Below are 17,540 nucleotides of genomic sequence, written 5' to 3'. Positions count from 1 at the left end.
TACTGGGGGTATACAGGACACACTCCTATTTGCATGACAGAACGACAGCCGCGTCATTAACCACCACTGGTGTAGTGGTTTAATAATAATAATAATAATATTCATAAACTTTATTCAACCCCTTCCTCCTGCCTCCTGGCACGCGAAAACCTCCTCGCCACGCGAAAACGCAGCGTATGAGCACTTGCGACCGTTGCTTGCGACCGATCGCCGCAGAAAGGGTGTGGGGTGGTGGGAGGTGGTGTCTCATGGTATCCACCTATGGTGTCCAAATAACTCTAAGGGTGTCCACCACAGGTCCCACAGGTGGTGTCCGCCATTAAATTGCAAGATCTCTTGAGATATGCTTGAAATGGACCGTCTCTTCAATCTAGGCTCTCTATGGCTGGGGCCGACGCGGCGACACCATGCGACCTCGCCTGAGGGAGCGGCGTCGCGGCGTTAGCAACGACGCGTGACTGGCAATACACACTACAAATAAACATTTAACTTTACGTCCGTTCTTAATGTTTGTTTAATTATTCTGGTTATACGTGCAATTTAGCTACACGTGTCGCATAGTCCCTCTTTTGGGCTTCTCCGACATATCGAATCTGCCAACATTGTGCACTTGTTGATTTTTATTGAAACCGCCGCTCGCCGCGACCGTCGTACGCTGACGTCTGCTGTTCCTGGCTGTTCCCGACGATGGCCAGCATAGCCGGGCTTTGGCGAGCAAACGTCAAAAATTCGGCGAGTTACGCGAACATCGAGAAGGCATTAGTTCAAGAAGTGGTGAAGGCAGACCTTCGGGTGAAGTCGTGCATACAGGTTGGTGCCTACGACAGTCGCCCGTGTTGTCAGCCGACATCAAACGAGTCGAGCACGATCGTCCTCGCAGCTTGTGCCAAGCTCGATGGAATAAACAGAGTTTCCACTGAACTCTGTCAATCTGAACGGTAGCAGTACTAACCAGCGAGGGCTCAAGTTGTGCTGCTCCATTCTAATAGTGTTTTCAACTGCTATTCGTTGTGCTGAGCGAGTTTGAAAACCGCGTTGCTGAACTGCGCTGGTCTTGTTTGAATGTCATTGTCCTTGTGACTGTATATTTCCAGGATATTCAAGATGGTTGTGAGAGTCAGGAAGAGTTAAACGTGAAAAATTTGGAAGCGGGAGAGAGCATGCGAACTCTCAAAAAGGCTCTAGAGGTAAGCCTGCACGTACTCGTCACACATGTTTGAAACCGGCATTCGCTTTTTGTGAACAGACCGTACTTTATTCCACACACAATATAAAAAGTGATGAACATCTGACTGAGGCACTACGTGCAGTAGCGTACGAACTTGTTATTGAGTGGTGGGGGGGGGGGGGGGGGCAAACCAGAACCTCCCCCCCCCCACCTATGAGAACTGGGGGGGGGGGGGGGGGGGGGGAGGCAAGCGCCCCCTTGCCCCCCCGGGTGGTACGCCCATGACTATGTGAAATGTATTTGTATTTGGAGTTTCAGCCGCATTTTTTCCGTCCCCCTCAGAACCTCAGAGTGTTTGCCATGGAACAGGACAAAGTTGAGGAAAAAGAGCGGTTAACGCGAGAAGTGGAGAGCCACACTTTAGGGATGAAACGGTAAGCCTCCCTCTCCATGTGCGACCCTGCGTGGTCTTCACTTTGCAGAATGGCTAGGTTGAACATTTACATTAAAAAAAAAAGAATTGTGTGTATGTTTATACAGCCTGAACTTAGTTTGCCTCGACAGGCGACTTGTCTCTCAGCTGTAGATGAGCAATTTAGCTAGTGCGGTAGAACCGCTAGCCTGGGGTCTTTAACGTGCACCACGCAGTAGTGATACACGACCACACGCCGGTACGATGCTCATCCAGATCGAAACGGGCAGGGTTGGGGAGTGAACCCAGAATCCCTGGGTTCTGCAGCGCGAGCTTTCACTCCACGTGCTTCGAGCTGGTGTGTGCTAGCCCACTCGGCCACTGATTCCCCTGAATATTTACATGTATGTTTTGAAAGGTCACATAAGTTACATAATGGTGTCTGATTGGTAGAGGCAATTGGCTTTACCAAAGCCGTATATAGAGGGAGTTTGGCCATTCATTGGGACGTATAGGAGGCAAATGAGGAGGCGCCGTTGGCCAAAAGCGGGCTGGGCGTGTTCCAGGGCATCTTCACGAATTCGAATGCGGCAAACCAGAAGCCGAAAAAATACCCTGGCAGTGGTTGCGAAAAACAAAATTAAGTGCGTCAAAGTAATTCGCAGTGACTGAAAATATGGTGCACATGATTTTTCGATGACGATGATGCAAAATCATGGTGGATGATATATAAAGATGAAGATATAAAAAAGTGTGCAATTAGCAGAACGATCAATGTAATTTGTACGCCAGGTGCCGAGGGCCGGGAATCTGCCATCTGAGTGGTCAGACTCCGTCTGAGCAAAACAGAGTTCAAGCGGCATATTTGTTTCTTACATCTTTTTGCATGATCATAATCGAAACATCACGTGCACCATATTTTCAACCATGAAGAGTTACTACATTGAACTCTTACGTCCTTGTTAAAACTGTTTCTTGCTACCTGCAGGGGATTATTTTCGGCTTCTGGTTGGCCAAGAGTGCATGTCAAGCCCTCTATCTGCTTCTGGTGCACGCCATGGCTCTGCCCGCTCCTCCCATTGACCAAACTCTTTCTATATACGGCTCTCAGGGGCAGATTTAAGAGGGTGGGCGACCACCCCCTTCTAAGCTCTCTAGGTCAACCTTCTTTTAATAAAATCATTGATATATACCAGCCAAAAGTTTTTGGTGACAAAGCAAATGTTGGGTCAACAAAATAGATGCGGGCAACGTTTAGACTGTAACGTCACATCTCAGCAGACTCTCCCCCTTCCACTTCGTCAGCCTAATGCCTACCGCCTCTCTCTGGCCTGACCGATAAATCCGCCCCTGACAGCTCTGGGCTCCACCAATCGGACGCCATTACGTCACTTTTAAAACGCACATCTAAATGTCCCACCTAGCCATCCTCATCTCGATACATTCTTCCAATTTCGCCTGTCCCTTAGGAACACAGAGGCACTCCGGAAAGCCAACCTGACGGTGCAAAAGCACATCGAGGCACGGTATAGAGACAGTCTGCTTTCTGGAGGATCACAAGTGAAGCAAAGGTATGAATTCGCACAACCACTTTTGTAAACTTGGAGGTATAGCTCAGCGGGTGAAAAACCAGAGATGAGAATAGGTATGCTGAACGACAGACTTGGCACGAATACCAGACCAGTGGGCTTTTTTTTTTGTCAGATTTTGCGCTTACATGTTAGTGCCCAACGTCAAATTTCGGGCTTGTTGATGGCGCACAAAGGAAGATATTAGCACACCGCTAGTTTTACAGCTGTGAGAAAATAAAACAGATGGAAAAAAAACTGGCAATTTCTTGTTTGTGTTAACTGTGTCACCCTGTTCTCACATTTTTTTTGTCTTTGTCCATTTTTCAATCGATTTAAGTCATCCTTTTGGACCACTGTGTAAACCTAGGCAGTGCAGCACAAAGTTTTTTCATTTTATTAATGTGAAAGCATTAACTGTCCCACGGAGCGAGCCGACATCATCAGCTTTCAAACCGCGCCAAATGGCACCTTAAATCCTTTCTCAAAGTTAAGCCAGCTCCCAGCTATGAAACTATGCGAAAAGCCTAGCCAAACGGCACCTAGTTTCCCCGATCCCAAAGGAGCGGAGTAAAGCTGATGGATTTCGGCTTCAGCCCCATTGGCTGGCACGCGTCAACGAGGCTCCCATTGGCTGCTGCACGTCAGTTTCAACGACTGCCACCCCATGGCGCTGCGTGTCCATGAGGCAGCGGCTCCACTGCTCCACGCCTAAGGTCAGCGCGCCGAGGCGAGCTATAAAAAAGAGAAAAACCGTTGTGGAAAGGAGGTCGCCCTTCTCCACTTCAGCTTTCCTACGTGCGTGCCCTTTTCTCCTTCGCCCTGTCTTTCTTGTGTTGTATCTGACTATAACGCATGCGCTTGACTGTCGACGCAAGTACGCTGCAGACGAATGACATGCATGCTCTCGCATTCACAACTCGTTAGATGTGCTTAGGTCTACCTCGAGCCTTTTCGTTCCAGATCTTAACCCCCCTGCTCCCCCCCCCCCCCAAAAAAAAAAAAAAAAGTTGTGTTGCCTTTTTTTTTTTGTGTGTGGTTAAAATTTTTTTTATTGAGAGCTATATAATTTGGGGCTCAAACAAAAATTTAACTGCTAATGCCGGTGGCTTTAGAGCAAATACCATATAAAAAGTTTAAGCATAAATTACTTTGCCAAAGTGCCAATGAACACCAGCCTAGTGATATTAGTGACACTTGACCAGCATCAATGTGTTTCTTTCAGGAAAGATCAGATACAGCGGCTTGTACTCAAGGTGTTAAACCTAGGGTGATCAGACGTCCCGTTTTGGCCAGGGCAGTCCCAATTTATAGGTGCATTCCTGCCGTTTTGTCATTTTTTCTCAATGAAGCCTCACTTCTTGTTTTTGTGGGAACGTGCGTGCGTAGTTGCGAAATGGTAGGCTAACTGAGTGGAAGAAGTTAAACGAATATATAATACAATTTATAAAAATAAACATACTATGAAAAGGTTACCTCCAATAGAGTAAATTTAGAGCTCTTTCCGTGGTTCCATCTGTCGGTATGATATGTTCACACAGAAGTTTGTTTGAGGCACTTTTCTAAATTACTATGTTTGGCATGCTTCGGTTTTGTTTAAAAATGATGAAGAAAGGTTCTTTTGTAATCAACTAAACGAAGAACTTAAGAAAAATGCATTTGCAATGAACTCAATAGTAGCAGAGCTTGCTTTTTCTTTATACCCCCCCCCCCCCCCCCCCAATTATTTTCCAAATATTGAACCAAACCAGTTAAAACTATGGCTATACCTAAAAAAAAAAAAGGCTGCAAGAAAATTTTGAAATATATTAATAGTTCTTTATTTTTGTAACAAAAAACCTGTGCAGAAACTATGTAGAGTTTCAGCTCGAAAAGATTTTCATCTACCATAAATCAAGTCATTGGGCTAAGCAGTTTCTCAGTGTGGTGAAGCACAGGTCATCAGGACTGAAATATGATAATCTGGCTTTATCATCAGACCCACTGCTGCTCTGAGTTCGAAAAACCAACGAAGGATTCGCGAGAACTGCCATGTTTGCGAGCGTGTTCCGGACCCGTCGAAGTGGCCATGGCTTTTACAAACGATGACGTTCCGTCTGCTTTGCTTTTGGCTTAAAAATTGCTTCCTCGTGGAAAGAGGGAGAGAAGCACAGGAACCAAAACTGTAGTCTTCAGGGTACCGACAAGGTGGTGCAGTGAGCATGAGAGCAGTGCGGGAGTTTGGAAATGGGCCTCTGCCCACCGATTGTGGGTGGTCGACACTCTATGGCTGTGTTCGGGAAAGAGTTAACTGGTCGCTTTCAGAGACGTTACGGATGGAACTGTGAGATGTCTCTTTTCGTGCTTCATTTTATTCCGGTCCTGGAATCTAGGTGTGCGGCACAATTGCACTCAAAGCACAGCTTGAAAATACTTCAAATGAGAATGCACTTAAAAGGTACGAGGTTTGAGAAAAAAACACAAAAGCAGACTACACAGTGATTCCACTCCTGTGCCATTTTGTGCCAGAAGCAATTTCCTGCACCATCCCGCTAAAATCTGCCATATTGTACCAAATCACACTAAATTGCATGGCTGGCTGAATTAGGCGGCGACTTGCGCCACCTATCCTAGCCACACGCAACCTGATCCGCGGCGAAGTGAAGGACACCACATTTTGTAATGCATAATAAAAAAAAAAATCTTTTTTTTCTGTTTTGCTACCATCAGACACTGTACATTTATGATATAATACCATTTAATGTTTGCTTTAATAGTCTACTGGACAGTAGAACTGCTGATGCACTTTCAATGTTTTCGGAACTTGATGGTAGAAATTTTAATGCACTTATCATGTTTTATCCAATAAAATCATTCCACCTTCATTGGGGAATAATTAAGATAGCAAAATACCCAAGAGATTTCAGATATTTTTGAATGACCATGAACATTATCTTATTGCCACTCAGCATTATTCTCGTTGGCGTCTCGATTTGGTAATAAGGTGCGAGTTTTGCCGATGCCCCAGCAAGTTTAAGTCCTGTTGGAGGTGACGGGTAATTAAAAACAAGGAAAAGCACAAAGCATTTCTTTTATTTCCGTATACAGAAACCTTTGAGTGTTGATGGAGTGGAAAGTTGCCACACATACGTGTGTCACCATTGGAAGCTGCTTTTTGATTAGGCTCCCTTCCTGTTACATCTCAAATTAAGTTAAAATTTTCATATATAGTATTACATTATTCCAAAGTTGAGCTTGTGTGGCATTGGTACAAAAGTGAAAAGCTGGGTAAGTTGGTATGCATTCGGCACATTGCAAAAAGATAGCACTGATAAAGGTAGGAGTTAAAATACAGAAGACAGGGTTCTTATTTGTTTTGTTTGCCAATATAGTTATATCTATTAGTCTTTTTTTTTTCTCTGTGTCCATAAATGAATTTATTTTCCAGCACCTCTTTCATGTTATTTGTTCTTTCCCACGGATTTTTGTTTTTGAGCACCATTTTCTGTTGAAATGTGTTGGGATTGGGACACATTGCTCCAAAGCAGCTTTGTCCCACTGCAATGAGGTTGGGTTGGGTGGAATGCTTGCTATGGCGAATTACGAGGGAAATCTCATTTTAAGGACTTGTTCTAGGGGCCGCGCTGACAAGGAAACCCTGCTTCGGAGCACCACTGGCATGACTGAAAGCCTGTTTTCTGTGAGCAGGATGATGGCAGACCAAGTCAAGCACAGCGAAAATGCCTTGGAGATGTTGGGTGAGTTTTTCCTGTTCAGTCTCGTCTGGGACCGTCTAACCGATTGCCTTGCGCTCTCGCCACACTAGGTGACAGTTGTAGGCTGGTGCAGTCACTAACACAGTGTGGTCACAGAGCCTCGAGGGTCTCTTGAAATTAAGCGTGTCATAGAGCAAAACGGTTGCAATGCTGGTGGCTGTAACCTCATGCAAGCCATCTCTAACTTATTGTTGTATCGGCAACATTTGGCATGTGTATCTATAACATTGCCATGGATATAAACATGATTCCTTCTTGTTTCGGTACTTGAGTCTGCGGTTTGCTTGCCTCCCGATTCCAGCCGTCGCTATGAAAGTGGCCAGGGCTTGAGTAAGGTGTGGGCAGCGAATTTTGTTGGGGTGAGGGTGCAGGCCTTGAATTGCTCTTTTTCTATGGAAGCTGGGTGCAGAGGCAAATTATTTTTCCATAACTCTGTCTACATCAAGGGTGGGAAAGGTATGGCCACAGGCTGCATTTGTATCCAGATAACACCGAGGGGCCTTCACCTGAGTTCAGTACATTCACCATGCACAGGTACATTTTTTTGCACAGCGACCATTTTTTTTCCCCAGCTCAAAGTGCTCGGCATATCACAAAATTATATTAGTTCCAAGAAATTAGTCACTGTAGTGTTCTGTGATAAATTTGATTATCTCCAACAACTACTTAAGGATGGTGTTCCCAGCATACCACCATTTCTGAACCCTTTTGAGGTTTTCCCATGTTTCCTCAGATGAAGTGTGTGTCAAGCAGGCACATAGCAGGGGGAGGGAGCTATGAAGAAATAATTCCATAGCTTCCCCCCCCCCCCCCCCCCCCCCCGCTACACAGCTTTGCAAATGTTGAGCGAAATTTTTTTTTTTTCTTTCTTGCTTTTTACCAGCATGGCGATTTGAACTATGTGCACGGTAGCCCACTGGTTTCAGTCTGTGGCCTTCAAATTTGACATAGATGTAGTTTTCACATGCAATCAGAGGCTGGGAGACCTGTGCAAGTCGATAAACAGAGAGGGGCCGTCTCGCCGCACCAAGAGACATGCTAACAGGCATGACGCCTGTGGCGCTGAATACATAGACCAAACGGGTCGCTGCATAAACGATTGGTTTCGGGAGCATCGCAATGAAGTAGAGTATGCTGCACACTTGCACCCAACAGCTAGCACCCGATAGACACGCAATGACAGGGATGTCGCGGCTGCGCTCTCGACTTTGCCGCCACAACGACGCTGGTAAATCTTTGCGACTGTATCGGGAGGGAGAATATAGTGAATGGTGACGAGCCCGCAAATCATACTCATAGTCTCTTTTGCTCAGAAAGACCTTGAGGCTTCGGCGGCTCGACTGATGCCATCTCATCTCTATATCATCCCCCCCCCCCCCTTTTTTTCAATGCTTGGAAGTTGCAGTGATGAACGTGTTGCACCATTTGCGCCAAACTGCCCTATGATTGAAAGTCTGCTACATCTTGCTCCAAAATGCCACGTTTGATACGAATTCTGCCACACCTGCACCGAGATGGGCTTAAAGGAAAAAAAAAAAGTTTTATTTCTGGTTGACCCTAATATTCAGAGAAGTAGAAGGAAAGAAAAATTGTACAAAAATTAATTTCACAGCGTCTCTACTCACCGTATAGTTTGTTTTGTCTTAGGTCAGAGCACAGTCGAATGCTCAAACACATACAACAACAAACACACATGCTAAAAGCGCAAGTAACGGGACATTCGCTGCACTTGGTTGGTTTAGCAGATGAAAGAATGCGTACAAAGAGTTGACGACAGCCATGATGTTGCGCTTTGATGCTGCGAATCAATCGGCCTGAGCTGTTGATGTTGCAAATCAACCGGCCAGAGCCAGTGATGCTAGGCATCAACCATTCTGGCCGGTTGATGCGCTGACTGGTAGATTGCTGACATTGTCTAAATTTACAGACACTGTCGTCGATTTCAGGAACTAAGGGTCATGAGAAAACTTTGCAAAATAGGGAAATTGCTGATTGCAGCCACTGTGATAAAACAAAACCAGGGTCTTGTACTCTTGGAGCCCTATGCTACACGTCGAGACCAAGGGACTGGGACATCGTCGTCTGTTGGGATTGGTCAGCCGCTGTCCAATTGCAGCAGGCGGCGTTGTCCCGGTCCCGCTTGGTCCCGCCATGTAGCATAGGGCCCCTGATAAGATCCCTCGATTATCATGTCTGTCACATGCCTTCGTTCCGTGGCTGCACAGTACCTTGGCACTTACGCCGCTCGCGTCGTCCTTCGCCTCTCACCAGCCTGCACACGTCGAGCTTCACCGCTTTGCACCGGAGTGCTAGGAGCAGCGACTGACCTCAGGGAGTGCCTGGCTTAGCGCTATAGGCACGCAAATTATGCTCAGGATTATTACAAGTCTAACTTCTTTGTCCTAATTGTAAATTAATCTCTAATTAAAAAAAATAAAACAGCAGAGAAAGAGAAAGAAGAAAACAAGGGTTTATATATATTTTAATAAATATGGTAGTCACGGTAGTTCCTGTGCAGCTGTCGATCGGAGGAGCAACAAACTTTGATGCAACTCCGGTTCCTATGCCTCTAAAGAGCATTGTCACCTTTAAAGCACTATTGTAGTAGGCTTTTATAATATTTTCGGGTGGTTGTTTTTGCAGTTTATGATATTAGGCTTGAGTTTGATAGGTTCATTAAACTTATGGGACACATTTTTATTGGTAGTCGTGTTTGTGGATATGCCGGTTCTTGCCGGCATTTTACTGAAATTATATTTGCAGGTTAAACAAACTACCGAATGTAAAACGGAGAGGGGAGACAGGCTTTATACTAATGAAGTGTTGCGCTATAATTCACTTTTCAACCATTTTTGAATTTTCATTGTAAATGCAACTACAGTATAGACCACTTACAACGTAACCGCTTATAGTGCAGGACTGGGTATAACGCGGCTTTTTTCAACCACCGGTTCGCCTCCCATAGGACTCCATGTAATTACATACCGCTTAAAATGCAGGCACGCGAAGGGAAATACTGGATATAGTGCGGTTTTTGGAACAGCTCGCCGACCGTGCCGACCGACCGGCGCAGCGAGCACGCTCCCCTGTGCGGCACTAGATAACGGCGCTAGCCACAAGCGGCACTCGCGGGGGCAAGGATGGCAAGGAGGTTGCTTGAAGAAGCAGGGAGAAGCGAAGAGAGGCTTCAGTTGCCATAGCGATGGAGGGACTTTCCCCCGCTGCGTTGGAAACAACCGCAACGACAGACCAATCACAGGTCGAGAACAACTGGCCGCGCGTGTTGCATGCCAGTCGCGGGCCAACTGCTTCTATCTGCAAACATGGCGTCGGTGGTGATCGTCGACGTAGATGGCGTGGTGAAAGCTCATCGTTCCGCGTAGAAGCAGTAAAAGCGCTATCCTTGACTGAATTTTCGTTGTGTGTTGCTATGATAACCCAGCACGTACTAGAAGGGAAGATCCATCTACTCGTGCGGCGATGTCGTGGCGGCACTCTCAAGACAGCAGAAACGCCCGTGTCGTTGTGTTTGTTTACTTCGACTACAGTGGTGCTTTCTAAGCATTTGTGTTTTCGAACATCGCCCGGATTTCTTATTTAGAGCATTTCATGCGTGTGCTCAAGTTGAAGGTATTACTGGCGCGTACCGTATAAAGGATGCGAATTTTCACGCGTTTTCATCACCGGAGAAATGTGATTAGGGTTAGCAATCCTGAACGCTCGCAACGTCCGTCCGCAACCCGCGACGCCGTTAAAAGGCTGCGCGAGGCAAAAGTCACTCATTTCTTTCAAAATGTGTGACACACTCGAGAGAGAAGTGTACTAGTCTGGTGAAATGAAGACTTTCCTCAAACTAAGCTTTATTTTTCATCTAATATAAAATAAATTGTTTTACAAAGGTAGGTTGTCTCATGGCATGTATTTTGGCCTGAAAAATTGATGTTTTGGTTATAGCATGGTACCGCTTATAGTGCGGATTTTTGCGACTCCCGCGACATACGTTATATGCAGTCTACACTGTATATACTGTGACCAGAGCCTTATATTTCTAAAACGAATACTGTTCCTTTTGCGTCCTATCTATTCTTATCACGAAAGGTAATAGGTAATATGCTCCAGCTTCAAAGAGGAACCCTCGAGGTACCAAATTATTGTATAGTATATTTTTTTATTGCGTCTCTTGTTTTTTCTTGCACTACACATAGCAATTAAAACTGGAATGTTCTAATCTACCAACTCTGCTTCCTAAAATGTTATATATAGATAGGGGGAATCGATGCCCGACTGGGCTAGCACACACCAGCTCGGAGCACGTGGAACGAAAGCTCGCGCTGCAGAACCCAGGCATCCTGGGTTCGACCACAACCTTGCCCGTTTCGGTCTGGATGAGCATCGTACCGGCGTGCGTTCATGTATCACTACTGCATGGTGCACGTTAAAGATGCCACGCTAGCGGTTGTACTGAACCGCCTAAATTTCTCATCTGCAGCTGAGACACAAGTCGCCCATTGAGGCAGATTAAGTTCAGGCTGTATAAACATACCCACACCCGAATTTGTTTTTTTTTTAAATGAAATACTTTATGGATCTTGACGTAAAATCGTGAGTGGTGTCAGATGCTTTCGGTATTCTTGTTGCTCAGACAATGTGTGTTTGTGTTGAAACTTGTCAATATGTTGAATACAAATGCTTACAAACTACATGTACAGAGTTGTTTTCTATTCAAATCATTTATTAGTTTTGGATGGATGGTAGTTTTTAGAGTGCAGCTCTTAGGCGCCCATTTCCGGCTTGAGCGGCGGCGCCGTTGGCGTAACCGTGCGGTGCATTATGGGTACATTTTCTCGAAGGAACCCGAGGTCCTCCCGAAGGACCTCGGGTTCCTTCGGGAGGGCCTCGGGAGGACCTCGGGTTCCTTCGGGAGGACCTCGGGTACCTTCGGTGACCTCGGGGAGGGGGTCACGTGACCTCCCCCCCCCCCCCCCCCCCCCGAGGTCACGTGACACCTCCCCCAGGTCACGTGACCCCCCGAGAACACGTGCCCCTCAGTGCCCTTCCCTCCTCCTCCTCAAGAGCTGCGCTCTAATTCGGCGTTACAGGGAGTTGTGAACGGCTTTCATTTTTAATGAATAAATGGCCTACTGGTGTAAGCACACATTATTTTACCTTTGATATTTAAATTACTTCACTTCTAAGTATTGATAGCCTAATTTGGATATCCACAATATATTTGAGGAGGGGAAGGGTGCGGTATGCAACTGAATTAAACGTTCTACAATTTTTCAAGATTTGTTTTGTTAGATACGAAAAATTGGGTCGCTTCATTTCTTCGGGCGGTAAAGGTTGCCTCTGTGCACGCACGCGCATGCACGCATATCAAATACGTTTAATGACTTGGGTTTGGATATTACCCCCTCCCCCGTCATTTACTTGTATAAATATAAATGTTGCTAAAAAAACAAATGGCGCTTCTCGTAAACGACTGGGATGTGCACCGGCGCGAGCTGTACTGGTTTATAAATACAGTCGCACCTGTTTATAACAAACAGCAGGAAAAGCTATGATCAGTTCGATATAGCGAGTAATTCGATATAGCAGAACATATTTACAACCAACTTCCACGATGCGTTCGTTGTAAGGCGAGAGCTTCTCCTTCTTTGTGATCTCTTCGCTTCCGCCTTGTAACAACGCGCTGTAAAGATTTTTTTTTCGTATGCGTGCAGGTTTTTTTTTTTTTTTTAGCTTATCTCCTTTTCTGTATCGCTTCGCTTCGTGGGAAACCGTTTGGGTTGAAAAGCTTTTTTTTCTATGCGTGTGTACAGAGTGTATTTTTGAGCTTTCTCCCCTTCTGAATCGCTTCTCTTCGCTCAATTATGTTCGCAACTTGAGCTTTTGGAATTTTCTTTCTTTCTTACTCTTTTTTTGGGGGGAAGGGACAGGCTAGAAGACGATTGTTTGCGCGTTTTCGGAAACCTTTCCAGGGGAAAAAGTTTGATATAGCCAATATGTTGTTCATTATAAAAAGTACTTTTTACAGGCATTTATATTTATATTTACTGCGAGTTTGATATCGACAATAATTCGCTGTACGTGGGTTCGTTCTAAACAGGTTTCACTGTAATAATATATAGTAATCGTAACTAATATCTAAATACTTTTAAAGCTACTAAGAAGACCCTTTCTCCCTCACGTGAAATGTTTCCAAGTACAGCTGGTATTCCGACTATGCTCAGTGTCCCCCTCTTGAGCGACTAACAGGGTGTAGGATAGCAGGATAAAACGTCGATTTGTTATCACCAATATTAGGTGAAAGTAAAAAAGATTGTTTCATATCTCTTTAAATGCAATCTAGAAACTTATTGTCTGCAATTTTTTTATGATAATCCACAATCGAATCAACTTTTATATTTTACCAAGTAAATGTAGGAGCCTTTAAACCCAGTTGTGAACAAGTCCGGCGTTTCGGGCGTACTCAAGCATGAAAACATGTGTGCATACTTTTTTTTTACTGAACTCCAGGCTACAACTTGAACAAACAAGTATACAGGTGAATCGTGCCATTTTCCAGCCAGCTTTTATTTTAATATTAACTTCAGAATTTGCGACCGTGCGTAAGACGAGCGCACTCGAAATAGCAACGTCTGCCTTGAGGTGTACCGGCGTAGCACCTGTTTGGCTCTTTCGTGAAATAACAAAAGGCCGCGCCTATATTGTTGCCTCACAGTCTACACGACAGCGGCGGAGGCGAGCGGGAGAGCCCTGCCCTCTCTCTCGTCACCCCGGTACAAAGCAGCGACCAGCGGAAAAAAACCACGCCAAGCTGGCGCGAAGCAAGCCGGAGTTGAAGAGCGCAGATAAGTTAATATTCACCTTTCCTCCTTTCCCATCACTCGTAGAGGACCAGCCGTACGAGCTATCAGTGCCATTGCGAAGCGAGCAGTCACGTGACCCGCCCTTCCTAGACGTCGCCCCGCAAACCCTCATCCAACCCATGGCCCCCCAAAGACCATATGCCTCGCCAAACTCATGAACTCACCAACCTCATTAACTTGCACCCCTCACCTGAATTCATGAACTCACGCCTCTCACTGAACTCGTGAACTCACCGATTTCGGAAACTCTCGTCCCTCACCAAACTCAAGCACTCGCCGACCTCATAATCTCACGTCCTTCACCGAACTCACTGAACTCATGAACTGTCTGAACTCATGAACTCACTGAACTCGCACCCCCCACTCAACCTCAAACTCGTGTGTTTTCGAGGCTTATGAACTTGCTCACCCTCACCTCACGCCTGATCCGTGGGGGTGAGTGAGGTGAGTGAGTGCACTCATGAGTGAGTTTTGCCAAGGTATGCCTACCAGCTCCATCACAGGAGGGTGCCCGTGAGGTTCCACCACCAAAACATCTCGTCGCCAATATGTTTATTTTTATTTGAACTTCATTGTTTAAGTTGTCACCTTTCTACATGTTTCATCCGTTCGAGGTACAGTCAATGGAATTGACCTAAAACTAAATTAGGTGAAGCAGTCACTAATTTACTTATTTAACGTCACTAATTTTCATAATTTTAATGACGAAAGGTTTTTTTTTTCTAAATTATAATGAAGAAATTTTCTTTTATTACAAACTTCAAGGAAACATCAGTTTGTGTGCTTAAGATTGTTCTAACATTATTTTAGTGGAATGTACTATTTGCTTTACATTTTATTTCTTACCTAAAATGACTATTCACAGCAGTCCATACTGTCTTTCATCGATCAGCATCTTGTTGTCATGCCTAGTGTTTCTTTGTGCAACTAAACAGGTGTTTTACGAAATCAAACCTGACGTTGCACAGAAGTGGAAAGGCAAAGCATGCACGTTTTTTAGGTGCATAGGCCAACGCTCAAATTTTAACATATATTATTCACAGTCGTATAAATGAAAAGGACGTCTGTGCTTGTGTTCCAAAAGTACTTTTGCTGCTCCATAATTGATGTTTGGCTGCTCTAAAAGGTGCTACAAAATTACTCGGCTCATTTGCATCACTGGCGAGGAAATCATGACACAGAAATCTCAACATTTCTGCGCTTTCCGCGAATTTTACCTGAGCAGTCCAAAAGTGCCGCACGCATTTCCTTACAAGCAGCATGCACAAGGCAGCTGAAACCTCTGGGTACAACTTCACACCCAGTGGTTGGTTTTTCGGTTTTTCTCTCGTGTATTGATACGTCGGGTCAAATGCTTCTGATATGCAAATTCACAGGACAAAAATATGCTAGACTTCACCTCTAACTCATTTTCTTCAAGCACCTCTTCAGCTTTCCTTTAAGCTTTAACCTTGAAAACCGAACCGCTGTGTAAGATAACGCTGACCTGTAACTGCTGACTCTGTTGACGTTAAACCTCTCGCGAGGCATTTATCCACATATCCTAGATGTATACATAATTCTGACACAGAAGTGCCCGACAACCGAGAAAGTTATACTGGCTTTATCATGCTGACAAAAACCAGGGAACACAGAATGTGTCCTGCACAAACCATAGAGTTATTATAATGTATGCTAGGGGTTCAGTTGGCGCTAGTGTGCTATTTCAAATTGAAGGACATCAACCAGCCGAAAATGAATTTCCGGTAATGCATTCTTGTGTGGAAAAGCGGGTGCATTTTTTCTCTGCACTTGATTATAAGAGTAAGTATTGCGAATAATTTTTGCATACTAAATAGCTTGGAACATTTTTCTGCCACGTAAACAAAAATATTGGTTACTTAGTGTTTTTCTTTCAAATTCATGGTATTAAACACAGTGCTAAAATACCTTCATGCATGCATTTATGCACGCTGTTGGACACCTTTAATGCGAACAAGCATCGGCATTTTTTCTGCAGAGCGAATTCACATTCCAAACAAACTACCGTAAAATACCGGGTAAGCGCCCACTCAAAATTTAGAGATAATCACGAAAAAAATGGGGGATGGGCGCTTGTCCTGTCATCACTTTTACATATAAATGTACTGTGCATATTTTCTCAGATCTTAGAAATTTGAATATGGGCGCTTAATGTGGGAATGGGCAGATGCGCGGTATTCTACGGTAATGACGTCTGGAGAATCAATCAAAACAGAGGGCAAGAACTGTACAGTGAAACTGGAACAGTATGTCGCTGCGCATGTAGGCGATCAAAGTAAAGTGAAGACTAAGTAATCATAGACCAATTTGCAATAAACAAGTTTCGCTTTATTATCTCTGCTCACGCATATCTGCAAAGGTGTTTGTTCTAGCATTCAAAACATCATCCACACGCTCAAAATCTTTTAAAATAGCAAGAAGCCAGAAAACAGGTGCCTGATAAAAGCTGCCCTGTGTATGAAATAATACAAAGACAGCTTTTATAGCCCACATATTTTATTTGTTTGTTTTTAACTGCTCGTAAATTTAGACGAAAGGGTCATTTTTATAGAGACAAGGCTGGCATATTAGCTGTATATTTGCGTCATCGGAATGCTGGCGCGGCGTGAACATACTCTGCATTCCTCTCAATTGTTACTTTGCTTAGATTCATAGCTTGTCATTATACACCGCTGTGGAACACAGGGTTGGGCTTGAAATATAGCGAAGTTTAACATTGTTCACTAAGGAAGAAAAATGCTGTGACTAAAGCAATTACATGTTTACAGTGTTAATAAAAGTACATACTATTAGCTACGACCCAAGTATTAAGGGTGATCCTTTTTGCTTGAAACATTGTCTTGGAAACAAAGTAATATGGTTTTGTAGATTTTTTTTTGCTATTATTTCTGAGTGAACTATTTACACTTAGCTATTTTATGGAAGCCATATCTCCACTTGCACATATCCAAATTTCATATTTTTTTCTTTCTCTGGTAGGGGTATGTGTGATGAATGCAATAAGAGGTCATGTATTAAATATGCTATCAGGTTTTTTAGGTTCCTTTTAGGCATTCTACAATAAATCATTTGAAACTGGAAAATGCCACAGTGTCCTAAAAAGCCTATAAGTCATCCTAGAGCTTTCATTTTTGCCTTATTGAATTTCACAGCCTTTTTAGTTTACTGATATATATGTTTTTTTGTTTTTTTTTAGGATTTCAGTATTTTAATTTGTCTTAATCCTTTCCATAATCTTTGCAAATGAAATTTTTAATATTAACAAAACTAATTAAGCTATATCAAAACCAAATACATATTTGTAGTCAGATTGTACTGGCAGATAAGCTGTGTAAATTCCATTTGAATTGAATGTCAAGTTATGAAAAAAGCTCTAGAAGCAGTGTTGCCCCTTAAATTAAAGGGCAACTCCGGCCAAAACTCAAAATGAACTAAATTACTGGTATCGCTTTAGTGACACAAAATACGACCCCAGCCAAAATGTCACGTCCGTGGGACGCCGCATTCTCAACTAATGCCGATAATAAAAACGCGACCCGCCGAGAGCCGCTGCTCCTTAGCGGGCGGCTAGCGGGTTGCCGATCGCTAAAGCAACATTGGGCCGTGATGTCAACATCGTCCTCCTTTTTTCCTCCGTTCCGGACGGGCGCACGGCGCAGCCGTCGCGCGCGCTTCTTTGTGCCGTTACCACCGCAACTTCGGCTTGTAATTGCGTGTTTAGCCGTTGCTTTTACCTGTAGCCCG

The 17,540-nt window shown here is 44.3% G+C and overlaps 1 protein-coding gene across 2 annotated transcripts in view; it reads left to right on the top strand.

Moving 5' to 3' along the window:
• Positions 1-601: 601 nt before the first annotated feature.
• LOC115328030 (vesicle transport protein SEC20) overlaps positions 602-17,540 on the top strand; it is a 97,564-nt gene continuing 80,625 nt past the window's right edge. Inside the window, exons 1-5 of one of the 2 annotated variants that reach the window (XM_040205317.3) lie at positions 602-810; positions 1,095-1,187; positions 1,511-1,602; positions 3,050-3,151; positions 6,764-6,885. In XM_040205317.3, coding sequence (XP_040061251.1) covers positions 688-810; positions 1,095-1,187; positions 1,511-1,602; positions 3,050-3,151; positions 6,764-6,885 — 532 coding nt within the window. In that variant the 5' untranslated portion in view covers positions 602-687. The remainder of the gene's footprint in view (positions 811-1,094; positions 1,188-1,510; positions 1,603-3,049; positions 3,152-6,763; positions 6,886-17,540) is intronic. The other variant, XM_040205318.3, reaches the window with a different exon arrangement.

This window comes from Ixodes scapularis, unplaced genomic scaffold, assembly GCF_016920785.2.
Source record: "Ixodes scapularis isolate PalLabHiFi unplaced genomic scaffold, ASM1692078v2 PGA_scaffold9__187_contigs__length_104089568, whole genome shotgun sequence".
NCBI lineage: Eukaryota > Metazoa > Arthropoda > Arachnida > Ixodida > Ixodidae > Ixodes > Ixodes scapularis.
This window is presented reverse-complemented; position numbering and strand designations above follow the sequence as displayed.